The sequence below is a fragment of the Podarcis melisellensis genome (genome assembly GCF_964234715.1).
Source record: "Podarcis melisellensis genome assembly, chromosome: 2".
Lineage (NCBI taxonomy): Eukaryota > Metazoa > Chordata > Lepidosauria > Squamata > Lacertidae > Podarcis > Podarcis melisellensis.
In genome coordinates this window covers 35,816,554-35,832,353 of record NC_138529.1, presented here as the reverse complement: position 1 = coordinate 35,832,353, position 15,800 = coordinate 35,816,554, and the positions used below count along the sequence as shown (strand labels likewise).

At 41.6% G+C, this 15,800-nt stretch overlaps 1 protein-coding gene across 8 annotated transcripts in view; it reads left to right on the top strand.

Moving 5' to 3' along the window:
• The window catches only part of TNRC6C (trinucleotide repeat containing adaptor 6C), a 115,627-nt gene extending 105,855 nt beyond the window's left edge, over positions 1-9,772 (top strand). For all 8 annotated transcript variants that reach the window (XM_081897442.1, XM_081897438.1, XM_081897437.1 and 5 more), the window contains 4 exons: positions 159-353; positions 2,826-2,896; positions 5,108-5,247; positions 6,662-9,772. In XM_081897442.1, coding sequence (XP_081753568.1) covers positions 159-353; positions 2,826-2,896; positions 5,108-5,247; positions 6,662-7,022 — 767 coding nt within the window. In that variant the 3' untranslated portion in view covers positions 7,023-9,772. The remainder of the gene's footprint in view (positions 1-158; positions 354-2,825; positions 2,897-5,107; positions 5,248-6,661) is intronic.
• The last annotated feature ends 6,028 nt before the right edge of the window (positions 9,773-15,800 follow it).

The following is a 15,800-nucleotide window of genomic DNA, read 5'->3' as shown; positions in this document are numbered from 1 at the left end:
ATACAGATATATTAGCAAGAGAAGCTCTGCCAGTTATGATCAGTATTTGCTATAGTGCTTATTATGCTGGTGTAAAGAGGAGAACAGAATCCTGGGGATCACTCAGTGTCCCTATACTACATTCTAACAAATACATGAATTGCATTTCTCTGTTGCAGGTAAACTGTCAGACATCAAATCAACGTGGTCCTCTGGCCCAATTTCTCACACACAAGCCTCTCTGTCCCATGAACTGTGGAAGGTGCCCAGAAACACTACTGCTCCTACAAGACCACCTCCAGGCTTAACAAACACCAAGCCATCGTCTACTTGGGGTGCCAGCCCACTGGGTTGGACCAGCTCTTACTCCTCTGGTATTCATGACTCCTGTCTTTTTCCCTTTCCTTATTTTTTTTTTGGGGGGGGGCAATGCAACAACTTTTTTGTTCTTATCCCCTCTCTGTGTTCAGGTTTTTTAATGTAGCAAATCTGTAGGCCTCAAAGGGTGAGTGGAATGCACTCATTTGCTGGATTATTCCTGAGGTGGAAAATTCGTGCAACCAGTCAGACGTGACAGTTCTCCCCAGAAAGTACTTTTCTCAGTAATTTCCTCTGTGGCAGGTGCATTTCTATGTGCTATTAGCAGTTGTGCTTTCAGTAATTCAGGATAAAAGCCATTGAAGACTTATTGGGGAATAAGCTCAGCTGAGGTTCCCCCAAGCCTGCAAACACCTCTCTCTTCCACATGAATGATAAGATCCACACTCAGAGAATGAGTTTGCTGTTGGTGTCCATGATTATATCATTTGGTATACAAGTTCATACCTATTTACCAAATCACTGCAAGTTACTGAAAGTGGTATTGATCCAGCTTTCTCTCTCCGCTCCCCCATATTTTTGTAGAGAAAATAATGCACAATTGTACTGCATATGCTAAGCAGAATTTTGTAAAATGAGGCATGTTACCCCATAAGGCAAAAACAGGCTACAAGAGAGTCTTGTTGAAACCTCAGACTGTAATGTAAGCAAGGGCTATACAGTTAAAGGCAAGAGGGAGTTATGTCTCATTTGCAGCGCAAACAACCTAACTATCTTAAGCTTCTAGAATTCATGGAAAAGCAGAAATGAGATCAACATTTTGAAGAATGATTGCACCTATTTTGCCACTGTTTTCCTACTGGTTGTTCTGCACAGTCCTAATGGGAACCATGTTGCTCTCCATGATAACTGATGCTAGTGCAAAATTGGTTGGAGGATCAGCACAAGTGGCGCAGCTTGCTATAGCACAAAACAGCTGTATTTGGAGATTTCAAAGATTCAGGCAAGCCATGACTGGGATGAGCAATCAGCTAGGAAGGAAGTTGAGTGGAAAGGTGACAGAAGTCCTAGATACTTGCTGAGTGGAGAGGGATCTTACGCTCAAGTCCTGCTTGCCAATTTCCACAGGCATCTGCTTGGGCACTGTGAGAACAGGGTGCTGGACTAGATGGGCCCTTGGTCTGATCCAGCAGTCTTTTCTTATGATGGCTTTACTAGATTTGTTTTTTTTAAAAACTGCTAATGAAAATTCTTCAGCTGATACCATCACACCCAAATGTTCCTGCTAAGTGTGGGCCCTTAGTGCAGCACCAGGCAGAATCCTCTGGAAAGCAATGGCAATTGATTGCAAAACTGTGCAAGTTAATTCTGAATGAAGGGAAGATGTGTAACTAAGGCATACATAGCTTCCCATAAGATGCAAAATCCATAAAAAGGTTTCTCCCTGTCCTGACTTTATGATCCATTTATTTGGCTACTTCTGTTTCACACAGCATACACTGTTTCAGATGGATTTCTTCACGTGTCACAATATTTATTGTTTTACCAGTAAGTGTGGAAATTAAATGCTCCCATCAACCCTTTGAAAAACACACATTATTAGCTTTTTATGAGCTCCACCTGGTGGCCAAATAACAAGGATTCAGATTTCAGCTTCAGTGCAGTAACCCACCTGACTTTGGAAGTCATGTGCCTTTTTAAAATGCTGCCATTTAAATGTCGAAGCAGTGCAGGTTCAGCAATTAACACTGCCTTAGTATAGAGGAAATAATGAACTGGAAATCTAGAGTTGATTTGCTTGCTTTAGTGTACATCTAATGGGTGCTAGATGTCTGGATCACAGCTGGAAGATATGTTCTTAATCTGTTTCATTCATCCCGTGCCTTACATGGCATTCTGCTCTATGCAATTATCCTGTCACATCACCTATTCAAATATGATAAGCTGGACTCCTGGGGCCTTAACTTGGCATACCTGAAAATCAGGAGGTGTGGAAGCAGCAATATCCTTTTGAAATTGCCTTCTGAGCATTTGAAACTATTGTCTTTAAACACAATATTTAAAATCATGATCTGGCCATTTTGTAAAACAAAACTTGACAGATAACAGTGCCAAAGGATAACAACAGAAAAGGCCACAGGTTGCTTATCATTCCATTAATCTCACCTCATAGCTACTGAATCATAGCATCACTGACTTTAGAGAGACATCTGTTTTGCAGTTTCCAGAGGGGTGACCTGCAGCAAAAAAACAGCAAAGATTCTTGTGGCACCTCAAAGGCTATTATTGCATTAGCTTTTATGGACTAGAGTCTGCATTATCTGATGCATGATGGTAGTATAGGTATTTACAGTATTGTCTCAGGACCACTACCAAGAAAAAAAAGGGTGGTGGGCATTTGATAAGTCACCTTATTAGGAATCCCTATAGCAGTTGTATTCCTCATGTTTGTGTCCTGCATGTTGTATAGCTTTCATTTAGTAAGTTGGGTTGGGCGCTCCATAATCTTTCCTTTCTTTGTGGTATAGGCTCAGCGTGGAGTACTGACAGCTCAGGAAGAACAAGTAGCTGGCTGGTCCTCCGTAACCTCACACCCCAGGTAAGCAAAGTTCCCTGATTAATTCAGAAAATAGCTATGGGCTATCTGAGATAGGGAGATAAAATTTGGAATCCTGCTTCTAAATCCTCGTGCTATATAACTGTCAGTGTTTATGACACTGCATTAGCACAGCCATTGGTGCATCCTGTCCTAAGCACTCATTACGGGTGCTGTTTGTTTTAGGATTGGCTCATTTAACCCTTTGCAAACACACCTAGAACCAAATGCAAATCCTCGTTCATGAGAGCCCACTGTGTTTTCATTTAGTGCTGCAAAGTTTGCTAAATTTGAAATAGAATCTCCTTACCCAGAAGTGAGCAAACTTCCAAGTTTGTGGGATCTGAGCCCAGATACTTGTTAGGATATTCCCATTCCACCTTAAGAAGGGAGCAGGTTGTTGTGTCACAGCCTGCGTATTTCCTGTTCACAGGATGTTTCTGTTTGTGTATATAACTTTTGTTTCCTCTCTCCGTGCCTGGACATCAAAGCAGGCAGTCATGTCTTTTCTTTGTTCTGACCAACGCTGAATAAAGTTGTAAATAATGCTCTCCTGAGTGCATCTTTCGCTGTGCGAACTCTGCTGAAAGAGCGTGCACAAGCTCTGGAATGTGGCAAGCTATTTCTGAGGCTTGTGTCACTAATTGACTGATACTGTATCTACGGGAGATTGATGGATCGTCCGGAATCGACGTGGAGGCATGATGGCCTTTGTCTCCCTGGCAGTATCCCAACAACACTTGTTTTCAATAGTAGCACACAGTGCTTTCTCACCAAAAGCCAATCCTAGTTTATTCTCAAATTTTCTTCATTTCAGCAGCCCAATCTGAAAGGAAAGGTGGTTGCTATGGTTCAACCAAAGGGAGTCAGAATTCCTTAGTGATTACTGCAGATCACTCAGATCCTTTTGCCTACCCTATCCTAACCTATTCATTTATTGGTTGAATCCTTGCAAAGTATATCACATGAAGTAGACATGAGCATTGAACACAAGCTGCCTTGAAAATACAGAGTTCTTCCTCCTGCTTTTGCAGGTTTCATTGTAAAATGGGGCCATCAGCTAATGCAGAAATGCGATCTTAAAAATAGTGGGACATCAAATGATTTGATACCCAGAAATATACAGGGTTGTCTTTCAGTAGCATGGCTAATGGTATACATTACAGAATGTACTATTTCCCCTGATGGCTTTAGGTGGTCTATGGAAGCGGTAAGAGCAACTATCTGACCTCCTAGTGGTGCAGCTATAAAACATTTGCAAAGTTAAACAAGGTCTGGTATGGTTTCTGATTGGATGGGGGACTGTGTGTTGAGATTCCTGTACTGCAGGGGATGATTTTTGGGATCCCTTCCAAATCTACAATTCTGTATGAGAAACTCACACATCCACTTTTCCATGTAATTGCGGAAGAAAGTCACCAATCGGTCCCATATGGAAATGCATGGCCACCAGAAATGGGGTTCAGCTCAGCCACCTGCCCATGCAGGAGATACACAACTTTCCTCTTCAGTTGCAGGAGAAACTGTAGTCTTAGTATAGTGAGTCTGCCCTAACTGGAAAAAAATCTTAGCCATCTTTAGATGTGGAGGGGCCGTGTCACCCTCCCAACACCAGCATCACTGCTCCTTACCTGGACAGTGCAGAGTAGGACAGAGCTGTGCAGGTGCGTCAGTGGAGCCATTCCAATGTTCCCACTGGTGTGCCTGTGCAGCCCAGACCTGGCCACTGCCCCCCCCCCATCTTGGTAAGTGGCAGCAGTCCTGGTGTCAGAAGGACGGCACCACCGACCACTCTGGGAAATAATTCACTCTGGGAAATAATCTTAAACAAGTTCCCTGACTCAGAAGATGCATAGCATTAGCAACCAGATCAAATGCTTTACGTTAAGACAAGTCTGATTAAAGTCTTATTTCTCTTTGGGTTAATGGGGTAATTAAGCAATCCTACCAATTAAAGCTTTCAGACTTAATGAACATGACCTCAAAATACTTGGCACAGAGGCTTACAGAAACAGCTTGAGTGTAGCTATGCTGATATCGGGGAGCAGGCAGAAAGAGAAAGAAGTGGGCGTGAGTTCTCTTGTTGTACTGGATCTCCAGAGAGAATGAAAGTGAGTGCAGTTAAGTTTTGGAGAAAGGCTGGATAAAACCAATGTGATGCAGTTGTTCGTGACGCCTCTAAATCAATCTCATTTGTGCTCCTTTTCCATTTAGATTGATGGCTCTACACTGCGTACTCTATGCTTGCAGCACGGTCCTCTTATTACATTCCATCTGAACCTGACTCAAGGGAATGCTGTGGTTCGATACAGTTCCAAGGAAGAAGCAGCGAAGGCCCAGAAATCTCTGCATATGTATGCAATCTATTCAGTATTTGCTGTGGTTCATATGTGACCTCTGTGTCTTAGTTTGGTGTGTCTGTAAGAGCAGAAGCAGAAGAACTGAATAATGAAAATTAAGCTGTGAGATTTACATGAGCAGGGCATTAAGTGAAAAGTCATGATACAGGATATGCCTATAAAAACTGGCAAATCCCAAAAGAGGTAGATTTGCTCCTACTTAGGACTCTCAATTCCATTCACCAGCAGTCCCGAAGCTTCTGCAGCTTTTATCCTGCGTTGAATTAAAAACCAATAAAAATAAGTTTAACATTTTAATGTTTGCAGTAACCCACACTGCATTCCTAAATGTGGGTTGGTGAGGAGGAAACCTAGAGACATGGTAGATCAGTCTCAGCTTTGGATATGTAGTACTTTTGCAGCATTTCATTATGTAAGGCCAGAAGTAGTGATTAGAGTTAATTAAGAAGAAGAATGGTAGTCTCCACCCCTTGGCTTACTGTGTGGTGTGTTCATTGCTAGACATGCAGGAGGGTGTGAAGATAGGGATTGGAGAAATGATTTCTGAGGCCAGAGAGGCATGCAATTGAAAGCAGCGCTCTTGCCCAGTACATTTCCTAGGGGAAAATATTTCCAGGTGAAATATTTGTTTCCCAAACCCAGCCTAATATCTTTCCCTCTCAGCTTTTGCATGGTACCTCTTGTCAACCACACTACCAAAGCAGCTCAGGAGGAGAAAAGTGGATGGACGCACACTTGCATACATGTGGAATATAACTATGCAGATCTAGAATAAACCCATGATTTTGGTATTTGAACAAGCAACCACAAGCCTTAACCAAAGGCCATGGGTTGAAAAATAATAGCCACTTCTGTCTTTGAGGAGACAGCCAAAGAAGAATTGACTGTTATTTTTAATATACCCCCTGCTATCCATCATCACCTTCCAGATGTTTTGGACCACAGTACCTGTCAGCCCCAGCCTGCATGGCTGCTCTGCCTAGGGCTTATACAAGTTGTCATCCAAAGCATCTGGAATTCTGGTCCAAAAAAATGGGTTGTGGAAAGGTTGTCTATCATCTGAAATATATATTCTGAACTCTATAGAAGTCTATATATTCAGAACAAAATAAAGTATGCAAAAGAAATGTGTGTGCACTTTGTACGCTACATGCATCCATAGATTCGCTTGGTGCAGTGAGCTTCAAGCCCTGCTTTTTCATATGTACATCTAGCATTCCATCCACTGATTGATGATTGCAGTATATAGATAATCACACATTCAAACAGAAATAATAAGGATTGATTTGTAGATTTTCATAGCATTAGGTTTCATAACAGAATATGAAAATAGCCTGAGACAAATCCCCCTCTCTGAGCCCAGGTGTGGTTTACCTTTGAGCATCTCTGTGTCTTTCTCTGTTTTCAGGTGCGTTTTGGGGAACACTACCATCTTGGCCGAGTTCGCTGGAGAAGAGGAAGTGAACCGTTTCTTAGCACAAGGCCAGCCACTGCCCCCCACCTCCAGTTGGCAGTCCAACACTGGAACCACTCAGAGCCGTTTGGGCTCCACAAGCAGCTCACACGGCATGGTGCGCAATGATGCAGGCCACTGGAATACCCCCTGCCTAGGTGGCAAAGGGAGCAGTGATCTGCTCTGGGGCGGGGTCCCTCAGTACTCAAGCAGCCTTTGGGGTCCACCCAGCACCGATGACGGCAGGGTTATCGGAAGCCCAACGCCTTTGAATACTCTGCTCCCAGGTGACCTTCTCAGCGGGGAGTCCATCTAGGACACCAGAGAAACAAAATGGAAGTAACAATCATCAGCACTAAAGGAAAATAATGGTAACCCTTTCCAGTCCAGGGCATCGCGAAGAATCCAGCTTTAATAGATCAGACTGGCAGCCCTTTTTTTTAGTACCTCTGTCCAATATCGACTATGAAACTCTGCCGAAGTCCTTGTGAACTGTTAGTGCAACAGTATGGGCTCCCTTTGGTCAGTGTCACGTGCTAATGATAGGTTTTATGTGGGTTTTTTTCCAATGGCTTTTTAATTTTGTTTTTATGTTTGTATGGTGTTTTTAAAGACGTATAAAAGCTGCTTAGACTAGTTCTATCATGAAGGGCACTTTTCAGAATTTGGGCTGGAAAGGGTTATTTTATCAACTGTGGGAGTCGGGGAGGGATGAAGGGGGGGAGGGTTGTGAGAAAGCCTATTTAAAATGAGCCTGTGATAATTATGCACATTACCAGAGGCGGATCCAGTAATCAGTAGGGGATGGCATCCGACCAGCCCGTCAGCAGTCAGCAGCATAGGGGGGAACAAATCCTATGCCCCTCAGCTGTACGACTTGGATTGAGAGGTGGGGTGGAATATCCATGTCCACTACTCCCACGGGTCTTGCCTATGCACATTACACTTGTTTCATTACTTTTTTGTGTCATTGTGTTTTTTTTAAAACTCCCCCCAAAAAATAGTAAAAAAGAAGACGAAGGTTTTTTAAAAAAACATATCAAACATGCAACTATACTTGAATCCAGCAGGCCAATAACAAAATGTGAACACTTTCTATTATTACACTTCCAGGTCGGCACCAGAAATCAAAAGAACAGGCTCTAGGAATATTTTTGTTAAGTTCTTTCTTATACGTATGCATTGGGGGAAAAGATGGATAGATGTGTGAGCGTATGGACGTGTGTGCGCGCCAGTTGTACAACTGAACAAATTGTGTGACTTTTTTTCCTTTCTTTCCCCTTCCCCACTTCTCAGTATATGCTTTTGATTTGCTATTTGGTCAAACGTTTAATTGTTATTAGCTTCTAACTTTGCACTGAGTGTCCACAGCCCTTCTTGTAGCTAATCCTACTTGTTTTTAAAAAAGAAAATTGGAAAAAAAAACTGATAGGAGGGGCTGGCGACAATTCACGTGTAAATGTTTACTCAAGGACTCTTACTGCATTTTAAAAAACTTACAGTGTGTATCTCTGGAGAATAATATGTATATCTACCTTTAGCAGCTTTTTATTGTGGACTAATGCAAGGAAATAAATACCGGAGTATTGCACCATTTTTCCCCCCATTCGGAATATAAAGTTTTAAAAAAGGAAAAAAAAAAAACTCTTGTTGAACTGTGGCCATAAATAATTGTAAAGAGTGGATGGTTCCCTGCAAGCCGGAACGGAAACAAGCACTTGGACATAGGTTTTGACTGCTTTTGGAGGAGCCTACGGTTTCGGCTCCCACCTGTTTACAGACCTTTTTTTTTCCTCCTTCAAACTTTAAAATAAAAAAGGAATTGAAAAAAAAGAAAAAAAATAGACTTCCATCATAAAGAAACCTATTTTCAGAATGAAGATATGCTACTTCAGAGCTCTGGGATTGAACAGTGTTTGTTGTTGTTATTGTTGTTGTTGTTGTTTATCCTTTTCTTTGGCCATTGCTGTGTACTCCTTTGTTGTTTTTTCCTCCTCTTCGTCAAGAGTGGCGAAAAATATTGTGATCACTATCTTGCACATGGTGGAAGATGTCTCAGGAAAGCCGGGTTTCCCGAGGAGCAACTCCACACCATTTCATGTATTTTTTAAACCCAACTCCTAGCACTGAAGATATTATTAAAAAACAAAATGAAAAAAATAAAAATAAAAAGACAGTAAGAGAAGAAGAAAAATACCTAATCTAATGTGTAGCAGTTACATATTTACCAAATAATGGACTCAAAAGAAATAGATGTTTGAAGAGTGCTTTATATATTAAAAATTGCTTTATGTTTAAAAATGATCAATGTTTTTGATTGTTTTGAAAGGAAGAAAGACAATGGAATAACATACCCTTTGAGTATGTTTTTAAAAATTATATGAACATTGTGCTCCCTGCCTGCTTGGATCAGGAAACTTGTGCATTACATTTTTTGTTTTGTTAAAGATTAGCTTTTTAATGGTTTTGTCCAATTAAAAAGGGTCCTGCAAGATTGCAAATCAACAAAAGCTGGTTTTCTAGAGGATCATGAACTATGCACAGATTGGGTTCCAGACTTGTGTTTCCTCAAGTTTTCGTAGTGTATTTAGCTGAATACCCTTTTCTCAGAGTGCTTGCATCTCATTGTCATTACACGCACTCTACATATGTATTGTGTATATATATCTCTCTCCCTTAATACACACACAGACACACACACACATTATATTTATATATATATAATACATATGTGCCTATGTGCGGATTGAAATAGTCAATACAATTTTCCATGCTGAAGTTTAGTAATGAGTTGTAGAAAAAGAACTCCTGATCATTTAAAATTGGGGATGGACATAAGAAAAAAAGCAAATACATCCTGTTGAACTTTTTTTTTTTTTGCCTTCTTTCATTTTGAATTCAAGATGTCTGTAACTCTGAGATGAAAAGATAAAAAAAAAAGTTTGTGGCTTTTAATGTTATTTCTCCTCATAGAATGTGATTGTTAAAAACATGCACCAGAAGTTGCTTTCAAGAGTACGAAGATTCTTTGAAACTTAATAAACTGCAGTTTTTCTTGGCTGTTAAGATGACCGTGTATTTTTCTTGTGTACAAAGATGACTGTTAATTCTAGCTTTGATCACAGGGGTTTTTGTTGTTGTTGTCGAGGGCATTTTTAAGGCTTTCCACATTCATACATGTGCAACCTGCAAATATCTGAAGTGATTAAAATTTCACCCTCCATATGTGTATACTTTAATTTACATGCTATATTCCAGTTACAGATTGTGGACTTGTGGCTTGCAATTGCCTACTCTTGCCATTTGTATCTGATAGCTGTCCTCTTAATCTTTCTGACGTAATATAGGAATGCATTTTATATGAAACAGTTATTGTATTTTTGTTAAAATGCTACATGCCTGTTTTTCTCTTTTACAATACCGTGGAACAAATTCTAGAACTCTGCTGCAGTTGTGATGAAATAAGAGGCAGAATTCAGAGTACAGTGATACCTCGGTTTAAGAACAGTCCTGTTTACGAACAATTCAGTTTACGAACTCTGCAAAACCGGTAGTGTCCCAGTTTGCGAACTTTACCTCAGTTTACGAACGGAATCCGAACAGTGGAAGGGCACCGGCGGCAGGAGGCCTCATTAAGGAAAGTGCGCCTCGGTTTAATAATGGTTTCGGTTTAAGAATGGACTTCCGGAATGGATTAAGTTTGTAAACCGAGGTACCACTGTATACCCTCTGCAAACAAATCCAATTTTGTCGTGCTTCTGAGCCACCCTTACCTTTGCCTCAGTTTTATTGGACCTCTTGAGAACAAAGACATCCACATGTAGAATTGAAAAGTAGTGAGCAGAGAGACTATAATCACAGTCACAAGACAGTGTTTATGAGCATTCATTTATGGTAAACTAATACCACCTTTATTTTTCTTCTCTTAATATTACAATTCTTTTAAGAGCCTTATTCCCCTAATCCCTATTTTAATCATAATCAAATTTGACTGCCTCTAATGGTTTCAAATAGGAACTTTCTGAAAGAGGGAATAGCCTTGATTGTGATGCACTGAGACTACAATCCTTTACATAGTTAACTGGGAATAAGTTCCACTGAATTTAGTGGGGATTACTTTTGAGTAGAAGGGACGCGGGTGGTGCTGTGGGTTAAACCACAGAGCCTAGGACTTGCCAATCAGAAGGACAGCTGTTTGAATCCCCACGACGGGGTGAACTCCTGTTGCTGGTCCCTGCTCCTGCCAACCTAGCAGTTCGAAAGTACGTCAAAGTGCAAGTAGATAAATAGGTACCGCTCCAGCAGGAAGGTAAACAGTGTTTCCGTGCGCTGCTTGGCTTAGTCAGCTAAGCCAGAAGCGGCTTAGTCATGCCGGCCACATGACCCAAAAGTTGTACGCCGGCTCCCTCGGCCAATAAAGCAACCCCAGAGTCGGTCACGACTGGACCTAATGGTCAGGGGTCCCTTTACCTTACTTTTGAGTAGACATGTACAAGATTGCATTTTAAGGCAGTTCACACTGTGAGAGGCATAGATCTATTTGGACAAGAATGGGCTTTCTAATAACTGGGAGCCCAAATAATTATTAAGCAAGACTTTTCTTACAGCCTCTGCAAGTCAGCAAACAATGCATCACAGAGCAAGTAAGCGATAGCGTTTTGCACAAATGAATCTTCTATTGCAGCCACCCTTTAGCTCCTTGAAGGAAAGGTAGGATATAAGTGAATCAATAAATGTAAATAATATCTGACAATGGAAGAAAAATGGCATTGTTTTCAGAAAATCAGTACATTTATAGGCAGATGTTCCCACTCACCCTCATCCAGAGAAAAATGCAGATCTCCAATGTTTCAAATGGAGTTTCAGGGCTTCTGCTGATGGGGTTTGTTAGGTGAATCCTGCCAAAAGTATATGCATATTTAAATAAGTATATGTAATTTATGGGAATCTGTGTTTGCATGTAAATGCTGCTAAGATTGGAGCTTCAGAACCCTTTAAATGTGACTGATCTGCACGGAATCCTGTACAGGTATTTCACACATTCTGAGCATCTCATATAAGTGGGACCTGAAGGTGCTTTCCACTGACTGCTAAAGGGCTATAGTTTGGTGAGCTTTTCCCCCCAACATGGAGAAGTGGTCTGTGGTCTCTGATTATCTGTGTAGTCTAGTGCAGCACGGAGAAACAGGAAGCAGTGCAGTCTTGGGTTTCACCACATGAGTGGAAGATGCAGAGCACTAAAGTATTTTTTTAAGTAGCTAATGTGTGGTTACTAGGTTTTATGAAGTGGGCTAATAGTAAGATAAGTTGTTTACTGAGAACAAAAACAACATGCCCCTTCAGAATTTTAACATCCATTAAATTAATGGTCAAAAAATTAAAAGAAAACTAAGGTAGAATGCTTATTGCAACACATAGTGGCCAATTCACTGCCACAGGATGGTGTGAATCACTAGCATAAATTGGTGTCTAATGTATTTGAGAAGTATATGATGGTGCCTATTGCCTGACAGTCTAAAAGTGCCAGCAGTTAGAAATGGGTTTTTTCCTAGCTGGTGATAGATACTGCTTGCTATCAAACCCCACTTGTGAACTTCCCTCTATACTATTAATGCAGTATTTGTTTCAAATAGGAACGATGAGCTGTATTAGCATCATCAAGGATGGCTTCTAGTGTTCCTATGAAAAGATGTCAACTTTAGGGGCAGTTTGGAAGTGTTTAATGTATCTGGAGTACACTTCCTGTCCCCTTTTGAAGGAGAGGTGTGCAAAACGCCCCCTTTTGGATCAGAGTGCCAGTAGGGTTTAACAAATTCTGGCATCTAAGGTTTAACAAATTATCAAGGCATAAGGGCTTGTGGACTACAGTCAACTTTGGATGAATGAAGTGTTATCCTGAGTTGCAGGTATGTATATACATATGTTTGGGTGGAGGATTGTAAAAAGTGTGGTCAAGGGAAATGAACTGAGGAAAAGTACAGACAGTGGTAATTAGGGACTTGTGAATTACCACTGTTAAATACACTAGTCCATGAAAGCTTGTTCCATAATAAATTGGTTAGTTTTTAAGGCACCACAAGTCTCTTTGTTGGTTTTTTCTGCTAAAGGATAACACATCTAAATCTCTGGAAATCTTGAACTACTTGGGTACCAAGCCACCTGTAGAAGCAGGTCCACTTGCAGCCTTCTGGGGGCGGAAGGGAAGAGATGCGTCCCATATTCAGTGTTCCTTGGACTAGCCATCAAACAAGTTTCATAATGCTAATTCAATGCCTCTGTTGAGTCAAGACAGTGAGGCCCAAATGCCTTTTATATTAGAATCATAATAGTAAATTGGCCTCTTCCGACCACCCGAGCAAAGCCTGAAGAGGCAACAGAGAGCCCACACTATAGCAGCTTGTCCCACATGTGGCTCAGCATACTCTCTTAGCTAAACTAGCTTCATGTTCCAGGTTAGGTGCAAAATCTTCCCATTGTCAGGCTTTCTAGCTCTGACTCTGTCTTTAGCAATGTGGGCAGCAAATTTCAACGTATGGGTGATCTGAAAAGACATTGCACTTCATATCCCATTTTTTGAAATCCGTTTTTAACAGATCCAATTTTTTAAATGTATTTTTGGTAGGACAAAATATGTAAAACATTTCAGCCTGCAACATCATGATATACCCTAAGTTATCCCATAAATGAGGCCTGAATGTCTATATTAATCTCACCCACACTTCACCATAAGGTCTTAGTGCGGGTTGCAGCAATTTAAAAATACAATATTAAAACAGAACAGAACCCGGCTGCTTAGTTCACATTAATAAAGAATATGGTTCTTTTCCACAAACCTCCTAAACCTACACTTCCCCCAGCTTCCTTTCTCTCTGTCCATAGCCTTTTCTGCTACATAGCCCTTAGCATCTCTATGACTTGTACCCATTTCTCATTTTTCAAACTTCTACCAAAAGCTAGGTCCCATGCAAAGTTTTAATTCCAGCCAAAACCATCTTTCTTTCAGAGGGTGGGAGTCATCTAATGAGTCTCATCAGCAGAAGCCCTGAAAAAAATTAGTTTGGGGGGGGGGATCCTTGGGACAGTAGGAGAGGGGGGGATTGTTCCTTTTGAACAAGCTGAAACGTGCTGATGAAACGATTGCTGGTTGCCTTAGCACAGCATCTGAATTCCTTCCAGATAATCTACATTCAAACAGTCTAACAGCTAAGTTTACTGATGAATTGGAATACTCTTGAACATTCTGTATCATCACACCAGCTCAGCCAATCAGTGCCATAGGCTTCACTACTACAGACAGAGTGTAATGTTCTCAGATCATGTTATTTTTGTGTTTTATTATCAGACTGAATGCTACAAGCAATTTCTTTCCAATCTCAAGATTATATACTACAATATATAAAATTTGGATATATAAAAGTGCTCAGAATGAGAACAAGGTAGGAAGAGACAAGCCGCATTAATTCTGCCTTAGTTCCCCTCTTGTAGAAAGAGAAATATTAAAGACTATCTCAGAGATGGTGGAACAAACAAATGAGCTGAACTTGCAAAGCACTCTGCATACTTAAAGAGATTGCAGGTATAAAGGTAATCATATCTGCACACCGTGGCTGAAGACTTAATCATTTTTTTTAGCTAGTTCTGTCCTTTAATTTACACATTTTTGTGGTCTTTTAACTGATTTATTATGTAAATGTACATCCATATAGATGTGCTTGGTGCTATTTTTTTTAGAAAAAGAAGTGCCAAACTCGCCACAAACACCTCCCTTGTTCTCTTATAATGGCAGTGGTGCCTGCCTGAGAGCTGCTGGAACTGAGTTCTGGTGAGTTCCGGCTGAAAAAGCCCTGCATGTGCTTATTGAAGCATGCCAGGGTTTGCCATGGTTGGGCACCTGCCAAAGCCTACTCCCCAGAGGGTCCCGTACTGAGCACCAGAGCTGCCTGTCTCTGTTGCTGCTGCTGCTCTTCTTGCCATTCCCACCAGCTCAATCCCTCCAGCCCAGAGGAGCAAGCCAAGTGAGCAGAAGGCCTGTTCGCAGGAATGGCCTTTCTCTCTGGACCCAGAGGCAGAGAAAGTAGCTGGCTGCAGGAAGGAGAGGAACCTCTGATGCATCAAAGCCTACTGATTAAAGCAGGGGTGAGAAAATGCAAGTCTGGAAGTGAGTGCCTGTTTCCAGCTATGGCTGGTTCAACAGCTTTGGCTCCTTTTGGACAGAGATGACTTGGCTATGGTATTCCATGCTGAGGCAACTTCCAAAGTGAACTATTGCATTGTGCTTTATGGTGACTAGCAAACTTCAGCTGGCTCAAAACTGACCCCTGATGATGACTAGGAACTGGTCCAAAACACAGTGGCCAAATTACAAGGGGGGGGGGTTCCTTTTATAATTCATATAACAGCTGCATTTGCTATCAGTTCATTTCTGGGCTCAATTGAAAGCGTTCATGGTAGTGTTTAAAGCCATAAATGGTTTGTACCCCAAATATCCAAAAGACCACCTTCCCTACAGATGCATCCAGGTGTTAGGGGTGATGGTGGTCTGAGAGAGGGCATTCTTTGCAGCAGCTCCTATGTTCTGCAATTCCCTCCCCACAGAGGTGCGGCTGGCTTCTTCACTACACAGCTTGGTCTTTGGCATCCGAGATGTTTGTTTCCAGGACCCATCCTATTCTTGTGACGGTGATGCTGCACCTGACATGCAGCTCTCACCTGTGGCTCCTAGTAGCTGTCAGCATTTGACAGCAGCCACACCCCAGAAACGGCTTTGAATGGCTGGCTAAACCAGGTGAGGGTAGCCATGGGCCTCAAACCCTCGTTGAGTTAGGGACTTCCCCTGCATGCAGAGACGGGCTCCGGCAGATTGAGTGGGCAAGATCAGTAGTGGGTCCAGTGATCAAGAAGGTGGTTTCTACACATGCTATAGAGGGAAGTGAGGGGCAGATGCAGCTTGACAACATGGGAAAGTAGCCCATGTTATCTAGGAAGAAGAAAAACTGATCCTAAACCTCTGCTCCCTTACAAGATATCTTCGAGGGACGAAAGGAGCAAACCCTTCACAAATCTGGGTGGAGTCCCTAAGATGGTTGGCTGGCAC